Source organism: Diorhabda sublineata, chromosome 9 (genome assembly GCF_026230105.1).
Source record: "Diorhabda sublineata isolate icDioSubl1.1 chromosome 9, icDioSubl1.1, whole genome shotgun sequence".
Taxonomy (NCBI): domain Eukaryota; kingdom Metazoa; phylum Arthropoda; class Insecta; order Coleoptera; family Chrysomelidae; genus Diorhabda; species Diorhabda sublineata.
The window spans coordinates 19082145-19106170 of NC_079482.1; the positions used below are offsets into that span (position 1 = coordinate 19082145).

Here is a 24026-nt window from a genome sequence, read left to right on the forward strand (position 1 = left end):
AGATACAGGTGTACAAACAAAAACAGCGGCGGGTTAAAAAATCATCTCCAAAATATCCAAAAGATGTATTTCCTGCAATAACTTGAACTTACATTTGTTAATAAGTTTAATATAAAAATATTTTTCTTGAAAGGTTTTTATTTAAATTCTTATTCAAGTAAAAAATAAATACTTCACAACATTAACTGAGCCGAACTTTGTCTTGCTTTGGAAGAATGTCAAAATTTGAGTGTAGTAATCACCTACTTAAGTTCTAACACCACGTAAGTCCAAATAATGCCATTTTAATTTTTGAATGTCATTCGATAGAGAATCGAAAGATGCACCTCTAGACAACTGATACAAAAATCGATCTATGTTCATAAATTTTCAAAAATATACATATCTATGTACCTCCTCAACAGTTTATTATGTCCTCATTGAATCGCATCTCCAATGTAACCTTCCCTTCTGGGGTACGAGTGGTACGACTCAATTAAAAATTAAAAATTCTGACATTTCCTTTCTTATTTATCTTTGAATCCGTTTGCCTAATTCGTATGCACACTTCTTCAGAAAGGACGTTGCACGGCTATCCACTTTAAAACTCTGAACACCATCTTTATCTACCTACTCCACATTCAAAATTAGTTAAGGGCTCAATATTTTACAATGCAATAAAATGCACAATCACTAGCCAATTGAAATTAAATCGATATCATCTCTTCCCGCATACCGGTTTAATTTTTGCTATGAACTTATATACTAACTATTATCTATAATTTTGTTACTCATTGTGATTTTCTTCTGTATATTGAAATTTTATTTTATTTGTATCTCTATTTAGTTATTTTTATGTTTGTTTTTAGTTTTTACGAGCTTTTGTCTACAAATTATAACAATTTTTTGACTATTATTTGACTCTCTCCATCATCGCGATATGCAAACACACATAGTTTTTTGGTTCTGAAAAGTTGTCGTTTTTGAATTACGCGGTGTTACACGATATGTAAGATTTTTTCCCTTACCCGTAGAATTCATTCTCGGATTTCTGTCAATTGTATATATACATGAAAGACTCAGCAAATATTGCTTATATATCGCTGATACTTGAAGAATACTTGAAGAATATAAGTTATTATTATAGTTATTATATATATAAGTAAAAAAATACGCGTTTTATGTGGCATAAATTATGTCTATCTAAGTTGCCTCACAATCTGTCGTCAAATGCAATCATGATATGGGATTTTTAGTTCATTAGACTTAACCCATTAGTGACCAAATGCAACTAACGTTGTTTGACAATTCAAAATTTTCTACGAATTAAAAATTTTCAGCTTTTCCAAAAAGTTTCAATAATAAAAGGATGAAGGTGAAAAATGAAGAGGTGATTTAGTTGACATTACCATGTGACTTATAGTGAAAGGGGATTGTTTTGGGTAACTTTTTTTGCCGGATACCTTCTTAACTTCATTGTGGAAAAAGGAAAGTTATTTTTTCTTAGAGAGCTATTATATTAAAATTAGTGAATCCTTTCTTTTACCATGGTCAAAAAAAGGAATTGGAGAAAGAGTTATGTTCAAATTTTGATGCAACTAAACTTACTGCTTTTTTACAGGAAAAACTGAAAAAAAAATTTCGTCTTTTGCTATATCTTCAGTATCTACAATCTGAATATTTTACAACGAAAATATATGAAAAAAATGTATATATTTTTGATATATGGAAAATATAACGTGAATAAACTTAACAAAAAAGTCCCATGGGAATAGGGACATTACGCGGAAATAAATTAAATTATAGAAAACTATCTTTAGGGTAAAAAAATTCATTTTTTTGAGAACTATGAGATGAATGTCAAATGATTTCCAATAGGAAATTGAATATGGTTTCATAGAATGACAATGTCGTTATTGTTTTGACTATTTCCTTCGAAAAATTTAAGCCAACCAAAAAGCTGTAATATTTTATGTTTACCTAGAACGATCAAATTTCAGCGATAATACTGCACTAGTGCAAATTATCGATAATTTGCACTAGTGCCAAATTTTCGTCTAGGATTAATAAACATCATTTGGTTTTAATTTTATATTTTAAGAAAAGGAACAATTATTGTTTATTTTAAATTAAATTTTTCTCAGGAAATAGTCTGCCAAAATGCCCTCTCGTGCATGTCAAATTCTCTCATAATTTCCTCTCGTGCGCATTCGCGCACTCGAGAAAATTAAATTATCGACAATTTGACATGCACTCGGGACATTAATATTGATAATTTGTGTTTTAAGATGCCAAAATGAATATTTGTTCAACTAATTCATATCTAGATATAAGATTAGAATTAAGCCCAAAACAAAGTGGTGGCTTTATTTTTTCTGAACCATAAATGATTATATAGTTCAAGGATAGTATTGCATAGCCTGTTAGGTTCTAATATAGACTTTTCGCAACTCCAGAGGTTATATGCTCCGTATATTCTTCAGAATTATGGTCATTAATCACACTTAACCTGTACTTGGACATGAACTTGGTTTTGATTGGTTGGATCATTCAATTGTTAAAAGGGAAATTAAATATAAAGTTTGTGTATTATGTAAATATCTAACAACTCACTTAGCTAAGACCTTTTTACTCTTTCACTCCAACCTGAATGTTTTTTAGACACCATCCACCATAAAATATATAAATTGTTCACTTTTGGAGAAATACTTTGAGAAATATATTAGTAAAAAACTTAGATTAGATTTTAATTCAAACTATAAATTAATAATTTTGCAATAACTTTTTTGATTGATAAAAATAATTTTAAAATTATTTGATATTATTATCCTGATTTAAATCCTGAATTGCTTGGTAGAAATTACTCTCTAAGTTATCAGAAGCAACTTTAGTTGCTTGGGCGTAACTCTGTTGATAATAATTTATTTATTCAAGATTATTTTGGAACAACATTAATTAATAAACATTTCCGAAAAAAGTTTTGGACGTTAATGGGTTAAACGTAACTAATCTAGGAGCCTTCAGTGGCTCCCCAAAAATTTCTGAATGATTCGTTTCGATCGACTATTAATTATTATTATTATTATTATTGTTATTGTATAGACTTCAGAATTCAATGTAATGATACTTGAAATATATATTATATATGAATGACAAATATCTCTGTGATGAATGTAAGGAGACACTCGTCTATACAATATTGATAAAAACAGTCTGCTACACACTAATCCTTTTAAAATGCTATCCAACATTGCTAACAAAAATAACCTCTTATCATTGTTTTTACATTTCAAGATTACCGAAAGGAAAGTGTGGTTAAGTGAAAGACTATCGAGAAATTGTTATCTTGTATACGAGAAACAACAATTTAAATATTTTGAAAAACTCGAATAAAATGAAGTGATAGTTATACGAACTAATTATTAAAAGACACAGTTGGCATAATTGTATAATAATCAAACAATTGAAAACTAAAAAGATATGTATAGTATCACGTGATCAGTGATAAATATTTCTTATTTATTGTTATATCTAAATATACAATAATGAAAAGAATATCAGCTTTATTCGCGATAGATAATATGAACACATTCCGAATGTAATTTGACGATCTTTTGAACGTGTCAAAAGCGCAAGCTTTAGTTTGAATATGTTCTTGATATACATTCTTCCTCGGACGATTTATGAACTTCTAAAATTATAATTTGAATCAAAACTATCTAGGAGAATCAAATGTATCATCATTTATTATCACTTTACTATATAACTGATTTTTTTTTAACTGCAAGTACGTAGAAAAACACATAAGTTAAAGATTAGTTCATCCTTACTCAGGTCCGAGGATAAATCAATTCAAAATCATATATGTAATACTCCTATATGGACAATTGGTATGGGGAAAAACGTCCCTACGTTATGGTGGCGACAATATTCATTTTCACTCTCGTTCGAGACACTTTATCTTTACTGCGCGTGCTTGAAAATGCGCAGAACCGAGCTGGAATCTCTGAGGATAGAGAAATGGTTGTCATTCTGTCTTCGTTAGACGGAACAACTTTACATATACGTTCAAAATACGTTCGGAGTTAGAAATTTGTGGTCCGTGAACACAGGATTATAAATCCGGAATATGTTTTATTAGCACCGCGAACGCACAATTTCTAACTGCGCATGTATCTGATAACGAAACGCGTTCAGAATATCTAACGCGAACAACATATTTTTTTCTCTTCCTTTGGTTGTTGAGTTGAGTTGAAAAAATGTTTTTTCTCAATTAAAAATAGAATGTTAGCTATTCTAAAGAAACGAATTGAATATATTTGTAGATATGACTGATTTGATATCTGTTACAACCATAAACTTGAAATTATTTAGAGATTAAGTTACAGATAGTGTAGGCGCTTAGAGAAACATTTTCTTTAAGCGATAGATCTATGAGCCAAACTTATCACAGATCTTTTTAGTGACAGGACGATACGAATGTAAGTTTCCTCAAGATCTTCCATACCATGCTGCCATAGCACAACCATCAACTTTTTTTATATAATTGGGTCCTTGAATAATATTATCAAAACAAAAGCAATCTCGAAAGCAGCGATGATAAGATGTATAGAACAAAAATTAGGCCGACTGTACTGTGTGGGTGTGAGTCCTGGGTGCTAACCCAGAAGAGGGTTGAAAAAATAGTAGTGTGGGCGAGGAAAGTACTCTGACAAATACTGGAGGGTATGAAAATGAACAATGAGTCATAGAGAAGAACAAATGCTGAGCTGAAAGAAATCTAACGGGCCAAATCTTACATAAGTAGTCAGGGACAGATGGGACATGTGTGCAGAATTAAAGCAAATAGAGTTTCAAATAATACTGTAAACAGAAATCATGTCGTTACTTGAAAACAAATTCGTCTCAATTTTCAGTCGAATTTTCAATTAGATGGATTATTTGATATAAATATCAAAATGAATCAAATGGATTATTGTAAAATGGAATAGAATTTTTAATATGAAATACCTAATTTCAATGTAAAAGGATGATATCGACTGTTGATACAACGAGTAGAAAAAAATTTGGAAATTAATTAATTGATATACTTTTCTAATTTTTCAATCCTTTGGATTATGACTATCTCTGATAGCGCTTTAAAATCCTATTTTGAGGTGGATTACTCCTCGTTTTCTTCATAGTTTATCGTTACAGTTATATACTGTATCATATTTTCATTTTTTCATTGATAAACAAATGAAATATTCTATTTGCGATAATTAAAAACTACTAAATTTGGTTATTTTCATATTTTACAATCTGATTCATCACAAAAAATATAAGTATAGCAAGACTTTTTTATTTTTTTATAAATTTTTTATATTTGAATTAAATAATCATTTAACTATTTAACGGCATCCTAAGTACTTACCTGTATTAGTTAAGGCGTCCTAAGTACTTACCTGTACTAGTTAAATGGCATTACCGACCACCTACCTAGAGGTTATTAGATGACATAATACCTAATGTTAATTGAGGTCAAAATGAAATATTTTGGAAGGAGCTATAACTCATTTCAAATCCATTCTATTGTCTCTATACTTTTATTTAGTTATTTATCCATATAATATTTTTTCAAATAACTTCACGTACATGAACAATGAGATGTAATAAATTTTTAAAAATTCACGTGAAATTAAAATGTATCAGTTTATTTATTTATGTACAGTTACAAATTAAAATTTTACAGGTAGAAGCAAATTTTATTTAGCTTCATATAAATATCTTGATTAACATTTTAATTAAATTTCTTTATAATTTGAATATCAATTTTGGAAAAGATTTCTATGATAATTTTTACAAAAACCTGAATTATATTTTTTAAAAGAATAAATCACTCACCTTTCTGACGTATGAAGCTTGTGGATGATGTTTTACTGGCATTAAGAGCAATTTCGTCCTGTCGAAAAATTGTATACCATCTATCGAGGCTACACCCATATATAAAAAAATACCCAAAACCACAGCCATTGGTACTAACCTCAATAGAGGTGCCATAAAAATGGACAAGCCTGGAATAAAAAACCAACTACAATATTTTTTCTCATTAGGGTATAGAAGAATGAGAAATCTAAATATTTACAATATATTATTTAAAATCGTGTAAAAGGAAGAAACAAATGTTGAAACAAACGGCAAAATAATAACGTTGCTCGACACAATCTGAAGGGATAAGGGAGAATATGAACGGATAAAGATTCCTATATTTAGAAGAAGTCAATGAAGTACCTACCACTAAAGCAAGATTAAGTAAATGCAAATAAATAGTTTAAAGCTTAAGCAGGAAGGAAAGTAGAACATAAATATTATTAAATAACCAAAAAGGAGAGAATAAGACAATAAAAGATAAGAAAAATAGAAATGAAAATGGAAATGACGGTAGCTGCGTTTGTAAATGTGAAAGGAAATTTCAGAAATAAAAAGATGATAGTAACAGGGCATTAAAATAGTGGTACCTATTCATCATATTTGGGAAGGAATAAGTACTATTAAAACCAACAAAAATCTCTGAAAACTAGACAGTTGTTAGTTCGAAAAGATATAAAGTTTAGTAAGAAACCCTCAATATAATGCAAGCAAATAACAAAAAATAATAGATAAATAGACCCAGTAAGAACACTTAGCTACAAACTTTTAATAAAAGAAATGGTTATGGAATATAGATAAAAAAATATGGAGAAACATGAACATAATGTGATTTACCTATGAAGATAGCGACAAAAAATCCAGACATTCTCTGTTCCTTTACTTCTATCAAATGTGGTTTTTCTCCAGGAGCATGGGTCCTTGACATAACTGTCAGAGCCGAGGTATGAACGATGGAACGTACTGCTGCTGCACATAGCCACGGAAATCCAAAGAATCCACAAATAATGTTAGTAAGACAAATAATAACGATATCTAAGTGGATACCACTGCCCTTTTTCAATTTCCGTTCAGGTTTGCTGATTATTAACCTGAAAAAAAAAATATTAAATGATTATCTAAAGCGTGGTATGTTCTTTGTCATCAAATGCCAAATAGTATCCATTATATCAATTATAACAAATTAAATAAACATCTCTTTGGGATGGCATAGAGAGTTTTTACTTTTATTAAATGATATTATCGTATATCAAAACTTAGAAATTACATCTGTACCATTATAGAAAGGAGTTCAAGCCCAGTGTTTATTTTAGGCTACAATTTCGTTCAATTTTAATTTCATTAAAAATTTTTATCAACTTCCATGACAAAAAATGACAATATCAGATTGATGTTGATGTTAGTCTGGAATAATTGATGTTCTATGATATTTGCTGAATTAAAATAATGGTTGAGTTTCTCCAAAATTAGTGTGTAGCTAAAGATTGATCTAGATCCGTTGTGATATTGGACTCAATAGTACATTATTTTTATGTATCCTAAGTATTTTTGAGTTGGTGATGATATATGATAAATCCTTTTTTTAAAGAGGCTGTTTTTTCTAATGTTGTCATTTCTTAAAATTACCAGTGAGATACAAAATTTCTTCCAATGATTATTCATTATTTCCATTGTTCCCTTCATCTTTAATTTTTTCTAGTTTATGTAAGTGAGAAGGTTCAACTATTTAGCTGATTTCTATTTACATTCAAGTGAACTGAGATACTCTTATAACCAAATTTTGACATCACTGCTCAGTGAATAAAAACACGTAATGTGAGTTAATATTCTCAATAAGATTATTTACATCAATGAATGTTTTCATTACTTTAGTATTGTGTGCTTATTTGATGACAAAATCTGACAACTTGGTGTCCTCAACCTCACATTCAATCTGAGTTCACAAAATTCACTAAAACACGCGGTCTCAAGCTGGTGCAGATTGCGGGTTAAGACTCAGTTAGGTAGCTCCGTCTCGCCAGCAACGCAAAGTCAGGAAATTTCATTTAGAAAATGCCACAATTAAATGCTTTTTAGGTGTTAATTGGGTGCCAAGTTCAAAAATTAGTTGCTCTGTAATTTTCACAGCAACGGAGTACTCAAAGTTGCGGAACTAGGAATAAGTTATGCTAGCAACGCAATGAAAATAATTACACTACATTAGTAGTTGAGGTAATAAAATAAGGTGCCGATTATTTAGTGAGCACCTAATTAGCACTTAATTCTGTCAGTTTTCAAAATGGAAAAGACCTAATAGGACTTAGTACATCAGGCATGTTGGTTTTAAGGTCTGCAAACACTGTAGAAAGGATATTTCTCGACTGTCTCCTGATTATTTAGTGAGCACTTAATTATTATTCCATTCTCTAACAGTTTCGAAGATAAAAAATCATCCCTTGGACATATTGCATAATTCAAGACGGCTCTATGGCTTTTATCACCTATAAAGTTGAATGTATTGCACTCAAACATTCAGCATTTTGAAAATTTATTTTATATTTTGCCTTTTTATAGTAGTATCAGGTACTCTGAATTAGCACCTAATGTTCCTACTTAGTTGATACCTGATTGAGTATTGATCTTAATTTTAGAGATTTTTAGATTCTTTATCTCACGGAAATTAACTCGTTTATTAATTATTTGGGCACTTTCACGATATTAAGCACCTAATAAGTACCTTATTTTATTACCTCAACCATCAATGTATTGTAATTATTTTCATTGCGTTGCTAGCATCACGTTTTCCCAACACCGCAACTTTGAGTTTTGCGAATTATTGAAAAATTCCAATATAATCTTGAAAAAGGAACCTGAAATGCACGAGTATTAAATCGCTTAAAACGGTCATCATCCGAAAATTATACCTACACAGTAATGACTATAATAAGTTGCCAGGTACATTTTATACAGTCAGAATGCGTTCTGGGTGTATTAGAAAGATCCACAATGTGAAATCGTGATTATCAGCAAAGCTAAACGACGAATTTCATGTTATGAGTTTTAATAAATAACCACAATGGGAAAATATGTAACCCAACTTAATTCAATTAACAAATAGTCTACAATTGTTTGTTCTGATTATTTCCTTGTAGTAATTATAATGTATATAATATCTTACAACACAATTCTACAATTATGCTGGTCTCTATAGTCTATGGTAAATTGTAGAATTCAGCCACAGAATAAGATCAAAGATCTTTCAAGCAGAAATGCCTTTGTCAAACCTCGAAATTTATCAATCAAAAGTTTTTGCCATTTTTATTTCAGAAAGTAGCTGATTGAATAATTTTTCGCCCTGAAGATAATGGAATTTTTTACCAGATCAAACGTAGGTAAAGACAAGTAAATGTCCAACTTCTTTCTTCTAGTAGCAGGGCCGGATTAAACTGGGGACTATAGCCCCGGGCCCCAGGTCCAAGAGGGCCCCATCATTTGGAAATCGTTCTTTATTTTTTGATGTGTTGATACCACAAATCTAACGTATTGATATTATTTTGTGAATTTTTCCGGGTTTCCGAATTCCTTAAGGGGCCCAGACATTATTTTAGCCTCGGGTCTTATAAATATTAATCCGGCCCTGTCTAGTAGGGTAGGTATTCATGAGTCTCTCAGTTGAGTTGTGAAAGTGTTTGCGAACCAAACAAACAGATTCTAAAATGAAGAGAGCGGGGAGAGTTAGAATTTGGTGTTTTTAAAAATAGATTTCGCAATGTATTCTACTACTTAAACCATAAATATAACGAATAGGTCTAGATAGAATCGAAGAGGTGCAAACTACAAGCCGCTAATAAAGACAAACCATACCGAAGATGCGATTCGAAGAACGAATAGTAAATTGTTAAGGCTGTACAAAAATCGAGCTGTTCAAATACAGATTTAATGGCAAAGCAAACAAAGGTTGATTTTTTGTCAGGTTTTCTATATGTACAGGCCATTGAAGGGCACTGTCAATATGTAGACCAAGATCGTATTAAGTCATAGTTGAGTATTAAAGGTTTTCAAACTCCTTTATAGAATAAAACTAAAGTTTTCTCAGTGTTTAAACAGAGACCGTTTGCGTCAGACCAGTTATGAGATCATTGCCCATGGTCGAATGTAGAGCTGGTATCATCTTCGTTAAAGTGAATTGACCATTGATCCGTATGTCAGTGAGATCATTGATGAAAATCAAAAAATGAACTGAACCCTAAGGAACACCACTGCCAATTGGCAATTTACTTTACCATTAACTCGTACCAATTGATTTCGACAAGGTAAGATACAAACCATTTTAATGGAATACCTAGGAGGCCATAATATTCTAGTTTGTTAATCAGAATTTTATGATCAACACAATCGAAGACTTCAGGTTAATCAAAAAAAACCGAAGCTGTGTAAAATTTATTGTAAAGTGAAGTAAATATTTCGTTGAAAATAAAAAACATAGTCATTAGTTATTAGGTAGGAAACCAAATTGTTAAGATGTCAGGATTTTATGTTGTAAAACAAAGGGTAATAGACGGCTTTTCATTAGTCGTTCGATTATCTTTGATAGGGTTGGTAATAATGCGATAGGACGATAATTCTAAGTGTTATTTTTCTCGCCGCCCTTGTGCAGAGGAACTATTATAGGTGTTTTCAGACAGCTCGGGGAAAGCACGTTTTTAAAGGATTTGTTTATTAGCCAACATAAAACGTTAACCATTACTTCCGGAAAACTCAAAAATAACTTAGCTGATAATTCATCGATGCCGCAGAATGTCTTCTTTTGGATTCTGAGTATGGTTTGCTCTAGCTCAGATCAATTAACAGGTCTGAGGAAGAGACTGTCCGTGATTCTTTTAGAAGGAACGATAGAAGAGAGAGCATCTCGACATGTGGATATTTTAGAGCTAATATTCTTAATAACGTTCACGAAATATAATTGTTAAGTTCGTCTGGATCGAGATCGATAATGTGTTGAACGCGATTTGTTTAAAAATGGCTTTAATTACCAAGTATTACTAAGATATAGTTGATTAAAAAAAATAATCACTTAAAGGATTAACTATTGTTTCTAGGATTAACATATGTAAACTGAGTATTAAGAATCGGACACTGGATAGATTATTCTTAAGAAATGAACTTCTCCAACCAATTTGCAGTTAATGTCACCATCTAATAATTCAAATTATATCAACATCAAAGAATTATCCTTGTAAACCGCAACCAATATATCAAGTAAACGTTCTAGGCTTGGTTTACTTAGATGCAGCTGCACTAAAAGATTATGCAGTGACAATAATTGTTACTATAAACGAAGAAATAAATGGTCAATTAATCCATAAATTGAAACGTGTTAGTATTTTTATTTTACATTCGGTATTCGCTTTATTGGTAACTATTTATGATTTCACAGTTATCCATAACGCGTCATGTTGGTTGTATAAAATGTACAGTAACGCGAAGCACCAAAATTTGGATATATTTTTCAGGAAGTCACCATTTTCAGCCATTGAGTACATCATACATCTCTCTGAATCCATATATTTTGCGTACATCTTGGAACAAACAGTTTTTTCTAATTAATATATTAACGAGTTATTAACTATCTTCGGTTGAAACGAGTATACTTACTCAGAAATATGTGTTTCCATAAATAATAATATATAAACGAGCACAGCTGGAACTACCGACGCAAACATTATCCAAATAGGTACTCCCGCTGGAGATATAAACCATCCCCTTCTTTCAGAATTTGACGGTTTCAATCCTCCTACAGGTACATTAAGTTTTTCTGTATACGTTTCTGGGACCAAATAATCGACAAAGACCATTATTATTATTGCTATTGGTACTCCAAAATCTCCTAGTGCTCTTCTAGCCTGAAATATAATTAAATTATCAAACAAATTTCAAACTCAAATTATAATTAGTTGAAGTATCTGATTTTGGATTATTATTTCTATTGGTCTGGCTGACTTGATACCTATAAATAGACTTACTGGTGAGGGAAAGAAGTTTGACATATGGTGAAGATAAAGTAACTAAAACAAAGAAGAAAAAAGTATCCATGCAAGGCTACCAAAGACGAGATCCCTAATATTAAAATTTGGTTCAATGGAAAACACGGATGTGTAAATTACTACTTGTCATAGCTACTCACAGAACAGGGATGTTTCTAGGCTTATTTTTATCGTTTCGAAATTACAGACTCGCCCATTTGTCCTTATTGTCCTGAAGTGGAAGATACTGCAGAGCATACCTTTATTGTATGTCAAAACCAAAAGATTTAATAAATAGACTAAAATAAGTCCAAACAATATGATGAAATAATACTTTCTGATGTTTACGTAATATTGTTGAGAGGGGGGTTTTTAGTGGTAGTGGTAAAAATCCCACAAATCCTCTCAATTCCAGCAGCCGAGTTGGCCTTTGAAGATTTTTTCCTCCACAAAAAAATTTCTATTGTTCAAAGGACTAATGTCCTGAATAAATGAGGAAATAAGATCATCATTTGGGATTGAAAAACCTATTCAAAAATAAGTGACTGGTTTTATGAAAATTATGAATCTACAATATTGGAATCACAGAATTCAAGGAGTTATCCTAGCAGAGTTACGAAGATGTAATTTAAACTAATTACAAGACAAAATCTTGTATTCATACATTTTGGCAGGTAAGTTATATTTTGATGTAATTGCTACTTTAGAGATATATACAAGATGTATCAAAAGCAGATAGTAATGAATTTAATAACATATATTGAAACAAAAACTAATTCTATCAAATTTGATTTAACTTAGTACAAATGAGTACATAAGGAGAGATTATAGTAGGAAATGAAGGCATAATAAAGTGAAACATATAATCGATAGATAAAATAGGGACCATCAATCAAAAGTTCTAAAAATGGTCATCTTTTTCAAAAACTAAAAAGTACACTTTTTGGGCTTGGGAAAAACTGAAAAAAACCAGTGAAATAGAATAGAAATATAGGAAATACTTTAATGGAAAGTAATAGAAAAGAGTTGAGAATATTGCTAAAAAGTAAATGATTGAATAAATAGAATTAATTGTACTATAGCATGGTGAGATATTTGCAATCAATGGACTGAGTTCAAAATAGGTGTGCTTTGATAGTAAAGGGACATCTTCAAAGAAATCGTTTGTGTAGAAAACGAATTAGCCGATCAAGAAATACCTACAGTAAACATTATTTAGTTCTAAACTTATTCTTTAAGAGTCATACAAAAACTTGAAGTTTATCAACTGTATGTACCCCATTATGTAATCGAACTTTCGCAGTATTGAAAAACAAGGGTGGTAGATATTATTGGATTTAATTGAATGAATGAAAAGTATAATTATTGAGTCTGAGGTATTAGTACTAATAAATTAGAAAACAAAGTATAATTGTATACTTTCAATTAGGCACAGTACTAAGTTTACAAAAATATTATAAAGAGTATCTTAATAAGAATGCACAATTCAAAATTAACCGAGTGGTGATATTTATTTCCATTATAAAGTAAAAACTCAAATATGGAAGATATAATATATTAGAAACACTCACGGCTCTTGATGCAAACCCATGTTTTTTTATGTAATTTTTGAAATTTTGACAAATGGGTGATACCAATGCGATGAGTCACGACTTTGAGTCCTGAATTTTTGCGATTCAATCACATGGATCTTAGATTTGAAAAAGCTATATTAGAAAAAAGTTTGAGTAATAGTTGTCATGAGAATTTCTAGAGATGATTCGTTCAGGAAATTGTGGCTATAATAAATCTGTATTTAGTGCGCCGTTCTGATGAAACTTGTTGTTCAATATCTATCCTCCATTTTAGTCCATAAGAACTTCTTTATCATGTTCCTATAATGAAGTCAAATTCGAATATAACACCCTTATCATGTACCTAAATCGGCGTAAAGTTCGATTATGGCATTCCTACTAACGTACCCTTTATATTAATTGAAAAATACTTACACTTCTTCCTAAAAACTGACTATTCCTGAACATTCTCAAATAGTAAGCAATTGCAAACGTTCCAAATGTGAGTATTGTACAAAAGAGCGCCGTGTTGGGTTGGTTGATGGGACTTCCATGTTCGTCGATCATAGGAACTTTGATAACTTCCAGTCTTTCACCATCCAAGTCTGTATTATTATCGCCAATAACCGAATCATTAGGACCAATTGGAAAAGTAGCACTATCACAATAATTCGCCAGCAATGGATGCTTCTCATACGCATAAAACACTTTTGCCAAACTCTCCAATATATATAATAATACTATAAGAGTTGAAAATATATCTTCGGTAAATCTAGTGAATAGTTTAACTAAAAGGCTGCCTTCAAAAGCTGCTATAACTACTCCAATTATTCCTAACCATATACCAACGAAAACTCTAGTTGCTAAAAATTCAATGTTATTGGATTTGCAAAATTCGAACAGACTCTGATCGAATAGTAGAAGTGCTCCTGTCGTACCCACTATAATCATGGGCTGGCCGGCGAAAATTGCGAAAATAATTCCTCCTATGCTGGTACATAGAAGAGTTTCTGATATGCCTATAAGGTTTTCTGTTTTATCTCCCGTTAGACCTCCAAAGGCAATGGCGCCCGATACTGCCGCAAAATACATAAAAACCGCAGCGGCTAAACATTGAGCATTTAGACCGTCAGTAATGTCGCTTTTGTAAAATGGATAACGACGCTTTAAGTCTCTTATTAAACCGCCCCATGGTCGATGGGTACGTTGTAGAGGGTCGTCGAAAGGAGGCTTCTTTTCTTCATCTGAAAAAAAAAATTAGTTAAATAAAATTATCAAAAAATTCCATTTATCTATCACGAAATAAAAACGGAAAGTAAGAAGGTGAGTAGTTAAAAAGGTTATCATCTAATAATTGTTCTGTTTTCAAGGTTTTCGTATATAAAGCAGTAAGTTTTGTTTCGGTGGAAGAGAAACTTCAAATGGACATGTATGTTCAACCAGATCCTCCTTATCTAGCCTATGCCTTCATAAAGATCATCCGATACATGAGATTCAGTAAGCGGTTATATCTTGATCTGAAAATTTTATAGAAAATAAGCTGGTTTCTGATTTCCATTTTCGATTAACATGATTTTTTAATAAAAAAACGACAATATAGAGAAATTAAAAGCTCCGAGACCCGTATCTTAATCTATGAATCAAAATCTCAACGTGAAATCCTAAATCCATTCATATCATGATACTGATCATGTATGGTCGGCCCAAGTCCATGCAATTGTACGTGCTAAGTTCATGTTACATAACATTTTGTATTCTTTTTAGATAGGAAGGATAAAAGTTACGAATTCAGATATCAAATAAACATAAAACTTTACCTTGAGATAACAGAGGGGTCGATATAATTCCTTGAGCTTCCTGAGCTTTTCTCAAAGCATTTTCCTTCCTCCTTTTTATAGCCTCACTTTTAGCCTTAATTTCTTCAATAGGAAGTAAGGCTTGTCGCTCCCAATCGCCAGGTGGCAGAACAATACTGTCATCTAGGAACTCATTTATTGCTGAAAGTAACTCTTTTCTAGTCTCTGCTTTGTAAGCGATATTGTGGAATTGTTGGTTGGCCATTAAGGTTGATATGGAACGACCAACTTCACGGTAATCGATATTAGGCAGTTTTGGGCCAAGCAAAAGGAAAATAAACCTAAAAAAATATTTATAAGTAATAATAATACGTCCAATCTTTATTAAATCATTAGAACGAAATGGTGGTGCAATCGTTGAGAAATATTATTGTTAAATATTCAAAAATGATATTTGATTGATTATTATCAAGTAAATAGCTCCAATAATCACCATAAAGATGCGCTTAGATTGACTTTTACAATTTTTAACAAACAAACGGAATGAATTCATTTTTTAAATATATATTAACACATATTCTTTTTTTTCCTTATAACTTTTCAAATATCATTTGAGCGTTCAGGTTCTTCGTCTTCTTCTTCCACTATGTTCTATCTTTTTTGCCATCGTCTTTAATCCCTTCCTTGTTTTTTTCGTTATTCTTCTTAGGTATTTCATTTCCGTTGCATCCATTTTTTCTCAGATTTCAGCTCTCATAATTGACTGTCTTTTAATGCATACTAAAAACTCTATCAATACTAGGATCAGTTTTTCAACTTTTTTTGCATTAAGTTGCTTACTATATGTATTATCGTTAGTTTTTCCGGTCCGGTTTATGTTATAAATAGTATTTCCTTGATACCTTATGTTCCATGTCTTTTCATCTCCTCTGTAAATTCACTTAAACTTTGCTATTTATATCCTTTCATTTTTCTTGTGGTATTATCTTCTACTATCTTTTTATGGAATTTTTTTCCATGCTGTTTAATTTTCTATAACAATCTTTCTTGTATATTTATTCTATCCCTGATTGTAGTTGAGTTTTTTCCTTTTACTTCCACTTATTCTTTTTATCTCCTCTCTAAATTCACTTTAACTTTGCTCTTTCTATTCTTTCATTTTTCTTGTGGTATAATCTTCTTTGTCTTCTACTGTCTTTTTATGGAATTTTTTTCGTGCAGTTTTCTTTTCCAAAACTATTTTTCTCATATATTTATTCTTTTCCTGTGTATAGTTGATAATTTTTTCTTTTTATATCCACTTATTCTTGTTATCTCCTCTCTTGATATTTGCTTTCTCTATTCTCTCCTATACTTACACTACTATACTATATTTTTCTTGTGTTTTAATCTTCTTTATTTTCTACTGTTTGTTTTTGGAATCACTTCCATGCTGTTTTCTTTTCTATAATAATCGATCTCATTTCAACGGAAAACAAAATTGTTCTTTTAATATAATATAAATTTTTTACTTAGATATGAACCACTTAACCACTAAAAATTACCTCATACACTCATTTTTCATTATTATGGAGTTAGGGTAATAAATTGAAGATATCTAGAGAAATGATGAATAACTATCTTGAAAGTCTAAATTAATGTAGAAAAATATGTATGGTAATTACCTTACTGGTATGTCAACTTCAATCAAAGAAGGAATAATCACTCCTTCTGCCAACCGTACGAATGCTATAGCTGGCTGTTCCAAAAAGTCTACTTCTCCAACAAGAACCGTGGATCCTTGGGCACCAACAGGAATTTTCTTAAATAAAGCGTCATTGCGAGCTTTTCTGATATCTTCGCTACTGGTGGAAAAAAATAACCCTTCTCCATCTTTCAAATCTAGTATGGTATGAGGTTTGTCATTTGATTTTAACAGAGCGTCACCAGATGGATCGCCATTTTTTAACGTACCGTCTATGGAGAAACTTACTTTGCGTTTTTCTGCTTCAAATAAATTCTACGAAGAAAAGAAAGTTATTACTGTTTAGTATAAGTTTCGAAATTTAAAGGGTTCATCCGGCACTTTATGAATTTTAAAGAAAAGTTACAAAGCTACAATACTGTTTTCTTTTGTTGAATAATTAATCAAGTTATCGATTTAAACAACAATTCATTATTAACATGAAGGTAAACATCTGATCCCAATTAATACGCAAAAATACAGGATTAGTTTCCACAAATCACTTGACCTTGTCAAAATTAAACACCAAAGTGTACTAACTCTAATATATTTCTGACTTTTGAATACTTATGTATTCATTGTTTGAAAATTAATTAGATAAGAATAGCGTCGTTTTAAATTTCGTTGTTTCTATCAAGAACAATAACCACAATTTTATGACTAAGTTAGAATTTCTGGAACTGTTGGTGATATTCAGACTGAACACACTGTTTACTCCACCACCACGCCAACACTTGAATGATAAATTTATAAATAGAATTGGTAATCGTGAAAGTATTCATCTTCAAAATACTCTTAATTTTAGAGAACCAAATATACGTTACCTAATTGTTCAGTTCAGAGTTCAGAAGAATTAAATTTTTGGCTTTCAGTGTCAGAAGACGTCATCAACCGCTTGGTATGATTTGATATGTTAGAAGCTAAGAATTATAATTTTGCAAAGGATGGTGAAATTATTTCGAATAAATATGATATAATTCAAAGCCACCCAGAGGAGTAAGGAAAAGAAATTATTTATGAAGGCAGCAACTATTCGAAAGTTTTAAACACTCCTGAGCAAAATGCTGCGGAAATTCAAATCGTTTCTGGGCAACATATAATATATAGTTACAAGGTGCCCTAGAACTTCTTAGTCCGAATACTCCTACACCTAGAACCAATTATGAATCACGGGGAGGTCATCCAAAAACTTGGTTACTTGCAGTGAAGTAAGAAAACAGCGAAAAAGTGAACATCGTCAAAAACCATTGGAGTAAACTGTGCTCTGTATTAAAGTTGAAGTTGTGGCATGTAGGAAAAAGGAACGCAGCATATTTTTTGAGTGAGATGCCGGCTTCACCAGCTAGAGCAACTAACATCATTAAAAAAATATAAAAAACGAATACGTTATATTTTCATCAGGATGCGCTGGCATTAATCGTTGGAACACAACTCACCAAATGTCAATATCTACTACTTTGAAAAGATGCGAGTGCTAAGACAATTTCTATGTATCCGTCGTATCATTTGGTATCAAACGCTAAAAAAATTTGTTATCCATCTAAAGACAGTGATCGGCGATTCAATGAGAAAACTCTAAAATTTATCTCAAACCATTGTAAGTTCGGACATCGTTATGTTAACAACGAGTTTTGATTATGTATCTTCGTAATTTGTACCAATGTGCAACCTATTGCTCCATGTGAAGTAGGATCCTCAGGCTTTTGCATGCAACGTTTTCAAAAAAAAACTTTTACTATACTTGTGGTTATTGTGCTATAAAGAGTTAACATTTCGCATACATTTTTGGAAATTACTACCTGAATATCATCAGAGGTAATAACTAATTCAAATGGTTTTCAAGATTTTCTTCTCGTCTTCACCTTATGGGTGGGAACTATGGATTCATTTTTATACTTTATTAATATTACTTGACTAATAACAATTTTTCACAATTCTATAATAATTTGTTTTCAGATTTTTTTCATAAAGTGCAGAATTACAATAAGATGCAATTTCTTGTAAATCTACTATACAGTGTGAAAAAAACCAAAAAAATCACTATTCGAGTTATTGTAGACAATTATAAAAAAATATCTCAAAAAACATGGAATTTGATTTAAAATTGACATGCTTCGGGGGATTTCAATCCCCTTTGAATAATAGGTCCAGCCCAAAGATTTTCTCTAAGTATAATTGAGAACTTTGTAAGGGGATGTACCTGGTTTAGGTATCATAATAACCTCTGCTACCCTTCATATCAATGGTATTTTAAAGATATAGATATAGATATTTCAGTTTAACTATTGCTTTTTTTAAGGTTGCCTCGGAACTTCACCAGTAATGAGATCAAATCCCGAAGCTTCTGAGGATTTGTTTTCTTTAATCTCTGTTATAACTTCTTTAGAAGATCTTAACTCAATATTTGCTTCTTGTCAGCTGTTCCTTGGTCAATATTATCGTTACCTTCATGAAAAGTATCCTGCAGGTGTGGCGAATCTATCAGCATTTTCGTGGGAATTAATCAGATCTGTAGGACGAAACTGAATTACCACAAGTTTGATAAGAATCATGTTATTTGATGAGGTGTACATTACTATATATTTTCAAATACAAAAAAGTTCAAGACATTGTAGGAAAATGATTTTATTTTCCTTCAAAGTAATAACTACCAATTCATTTTTCCATAGCTTCCATAACTTACAAGCTTGATGTTAATCATCTTTTGGAACGCTCTCAAAAAATTGATGAATTACTACATCTCTCTAATCCTCTATCATGGGATGATGACCACGTAAATGTTTCTTCAGATTAAATGATTCCCAGAAATCACTCATAGCTAAATCAAAAGAATGGGTAGATATTCAATGACTATTGTGTGATGATACATTATCGTAATGCAATATTAACCCAGAGTCAAGAAGGTAGGCAGGTAAACATTTTGTGGTGTACTAGTTTGCTGTAATTATACGTTGATCTCCATGCTTAATACTATCCTGGTGGCTAGAAATATCATAAAATGTCGTGTATGTATCATTACCTGTTACAGATAGAATATGCTGCTCTACATTATTCAACATTGCTAACGTATCTGCGCGATGCTTACACGCTCTGCCTTGTGCGTTACGCGTATAAGTCACCCAAAGAGTAACAATTTTCTTCTAACGCAGATGTTACGAAACCAACACCAAGAGTTCTCTTCATCGCTTGATAGGTGCATCTTGGTTCTTATTTTTTCATATGTCTACTATCTCTATGTTTTTAATAGTAACTGAAAAACAGAGCCTACCAATACCAAGCGCTATCAGTTGAATTCTTAATTATCTATATAATTGATAGTACTTCAAGATAGCAGAGTATTTGGTTGCTATACTACCACATTTGGTTTGTAGGAACCGCAGGGAATGCACATTGTTTTGTTCCCTACGTTAAAATTGGTTTTATAATTTCGTAAAACCAGTATTCATAAAGTAACGTAATCTGCTAGTCAAAATAGCTTAATTTACTAAAAATTTCCGAATAAAACTTTTTTACATGATCAATTAGTTTTCTGTAATTACAATGCTATCACTGCAAGTGAAAGTATAGAATCTGCCCTGTAGAATTATATACATTGTGTATGCGTTAGAATTTGTAGTGCTGGTGGAATTATATCTTCAATGCGCAGCTACGATTATTATTATTATATTAGAAAACTTTCCACGTAATAAGTAGTCTCTTTTTGAGGCAATCATTACTCATTTATTTTTAATGTATTTTTGTAGGACATAAAAACAGTACAGAGAAATTTCAAACAATCAATCATAAGCTCATAGTTATCATTTAAAAAATTAAACCTGTCATGCAAAGGGAATAGACAGCTACACATTTTCGTGTTAAATAATGTCAATTTATAGTTTTAATTATTTTTCATAAATATGAAAAATATCCGATGAATGGATTTTGTTCCCTTGGTTTTGTCACACTGTACGTAATGTAAAGTAAAAATAAAATTGAGTAACACATCGAAGCCATCTACTGATAAAAATAACAGGTTGTTTCGTATGTAGAATTTCATAGATAACTGTGAACAGATTGCCCTTTTATAATATGAAATAACCTTGCGTCTAAGGCTACAAATCATCGAGGTACTAATAATAATTAAAACTAGTCCTTATTCATTCCCAAAAAACATTGCATGATCAAAGAAAATAATAAAGTGTGACTGAGAGGTCACAGTTCTAGTCTAGTTCTAGTTCTAGTCAAATTACGAGATGCATTTATAAATTAGACGACCACAGAGTTGTGATAAAGGTCTCTGATGAGAAATTACAGACGTCATTACGGAACTATCCGTCGAGTGTGTATCTGTTTTCGTAATTTTAAAAAGCCGCCACTTATTCAGAAGTGCTGTAGTGTTTTTCTTCAGTACTAAAGGCTTCAAAGCAGTTGAAATTCATCTCCAAATCAGAAATGTTTATGACCAACAGTTGTTAAGAGTTGGACCATAAACCCCATACAGTTCTGATCTAGCGCTTTGCAACTACTATATTTACGATGGAAAACAATTAGTCAACAGTATACGAAAAGTGCCTTGTATGATCGCGTAATTCAGGGTGTTATTTATATTGGGACCCAGAGGATCTATTATGTCCCCTTTTCTTGCTGTGGTCCTAGAGGAGCACAGTATTTATAGCTGCGCTACTAGTCCCACTCCTTTACAAAGACATTTATTTTCTACTGTATACGCCCCCCAAGTGCAATACTTTTGATCTGGAATTCTCTCTTAATGTGCTGATTACCGTGGCAAGGCTCCTGTTAATATTTGTAGGTTGATACATTCAGAAATCGTTTCCCAGGAATATCTTTGCCTACCTCAGCCTCTGAGTGCCTTTATATTATTGGGAATTATATAGAAAAGTAGGATCAAGTGTGGTCTTAAAAATGTATAAATATTTTTGGAAAAATAGTAGTTTATCTAAGCCAGTCTATATACAAAACATCCCGTAAAAAGTAAAATATAGCATACGACAGTACTGCCAATAAAAATTATAAAATTATTTTGTAGTTATGATAATATTTATTGAATAAATCAGTTGTGCTTGAAAAATGTATTTTGGATCACTCAAGAGCGACAGATAATTTTAAAAAATGTTTATGACAAACATAGGAGAGGGCGATTAATATCCGACATCGAACACAAAGTAAACCATTAAACAAAATTTTTCCAACCGTATAACACTTCATCATTATTTCAGGTTACGGTTATTGGAAGGGATCATTTTCTCTTTCGATATTTCCGAGATTTTAGCTGAGTTGAGTGCAACGAAATACATCGACAACAAGTATTTGCTTTATCTGGTTTAATGATTTGTTAACACAAAGCAATCTTTCGATGTTTTGGAATGACGAATGATAAAAATACTATTGACTATAGACTGTGTTCCGATATTCAACTGCCTGCACTATACAGGCAATAGCCATTGAAAATAAAGTAAGAAAGGAAACATGAACCCCTCTAATACTTAGTTAATGAGATACAAGGCATTATAAATGAAAAAATAAAATTATATTTTTGTTATATCTCGTATGCCGTGGTATTTTATACCTATAGGGACGTACTTTAAATGTTATTCAAATCTACGTTCAGTTATGTTACTCTTTCATTTCTTGTCCAGGATTGTTGATGCTCTATCATGCATCAGATTTTTCCTTTTTGCCTTCTTCCTGTGTAACTTGTTCTAGATAAATTTTCCTGGATCTTTCTTTTTTCGTTTTCTTATATCTTTTTGCTTCTATTACCCTTCTACTTAGGCTCTATGGTGTTCATCCCTTTAGGTGTGTGTAACAGTTTAAACATCTTTCAACCATTTTGTTTCCTATTGGTTCCTTTTTAATCTTTTCTATGATTACGTCTTTTATTATCCTGTCCATCGCCGTTTCCTCTGCTATTTTCATGAGTTTTTTATCACTGCTGCTGTAAATCTTCTCGGTGTCTTTTTGTTCATTACCAAGGATTCATTTTTTTGTATTTGTATTGTTTTATATTAAGAGTATAATATGTTTGAATGGCTTTTCTCACTTTGTTCGCTATCTCTGCATCTATTTTTCCCATGTATTCGTATGTGGTCTATCTGTTTTCCTACTTTCATTGTTAAATTTTCCTTATGTTCTCTTTTTTGGTTTACTACTGTCTTGCATTTTCTGATATTTACTTCCATTTTTAGGTCATCTAGTGTCTTTATCCACGTGTCAACTTCTTCTTCCATTTTTAAAAATTGTATTTGCTACTATTACTAAATGGTCTATATAAAATAATTCGTTTATTGTTTGTGTAAGTTTGTGTAGCCAATTATTATCTACAATCCATTGCTATTCCTCCATTGTTTTTATCTTTTTTTCTATAACTATAATTAACAGAAGTAGACTAAGAATGTTTCCTTGCTTTACCTTAATTTCTATCCTAAATTTTCTCAATCTTTTTCCATCCAGTGCAGGTAATCTACTGAAATTACAATTTTCCCATAAACTTTTCTGTTCTCTTCTGCTGCTCCTGATCTTTTAGTGTAGAGGTGTTAAATATTTAACTTTCCATTAACTCTGTTTTTTGTCTGTTTGTAGTAGATTATTCATATTACTCACTGCTTTTAGTTAATTGAATATCTACAATATACAGTTGTTTTCAGATAAAAGTATCCACCTTTAATGACTTTTGTAATACTGGTATTTAGAAAAAATCCAAAAACACGTCAATTTATGTTGGAAGGGACAAGCATTATGGCTTATTTAAACTTACTGGAAAAGCCACCCCCTCACCCCTAGCAGCATCCCCTTTATTTTTTTAAATTACTTTTCATATTTTTTATGTAAAATTTGGATACTCCTCTTTGAGCTGATTTCAAAAATGTATAATACTTGTAGGTTAAAGTGGTTAGTTTATGAGATAAACAATTTTTCTTTTAAAAGCACAAATTTTACTTATTATTTACTTTCACCTTATTTGCCTGTACTAAAATGGGTTGTACAACAGTTCAAACTCTTTAATCTTTTTAACTGTGCTATTTATTCTACTTAAAAAATCCAAACAACAAAAAACTCTACTTTTTAT

General features: G+C 31.3%; 1 protein-coding gene and 1 long non-coding RNA gene across 5 annotated transcripts in view; one reads left to right on the forward strand and one right to left on the reverse strand.

The window, feature by feature from the left end:
- LOC130448675 (uncharacterized) overlaps nucleotides 1-33 on the forward strand; it is a 41015-nt gene extending 40982 nt beyond the window's left edge. The window contains exon 3 of the long non-coding RNA XR_008910362.1: nucleotides 3-33. This is a non-coding gene — a long non-coding RNA (uncharacterized LOC130448675). The remainder of the gene's footprint in view (nucleotides 1-2) is intronic.
- The window catches only part of LOC130448671 (band 3 anion transport protein), a 246568-nt gene that overhangs the window by 83544 nt on the left and 138998 nt on the right, over nucleotides 1-24026 (reverse strand). For all 4 annotated transcript variants that reach the window (XM_056786135.1, XM_056786137.1, XM_056786136.1 and 1 more), the window contains 6 exons: nucleotides 16902-17236; nucleotides 15259-15578; nucleotides 13877-14685; nucleotides 11521-11768; nucleotides 6724-6977; nucleotides 5863-6032 (listed from right to left, as the gene is read on the reverse strand). In XM_056786135.1, coding sequence (XP_056642113.1) covers nucleotides 5863-6032; nucleotides 6724-6977; nucleotides 11521-11768; nucleotides 13877-14685; nucleotides 15259-15578; nucleotides 16902-17236 — 2136 coding nt within the window. The remainder of the gene's footprint in view (nucleotides 1-5862; nucleotides 6033-6723; nucleotides 6978-11520; nucleotides 11769-13876; nucleotides 14686-15258; nucleotides 15579-16901; nucleotides 17237-24026) is intronic.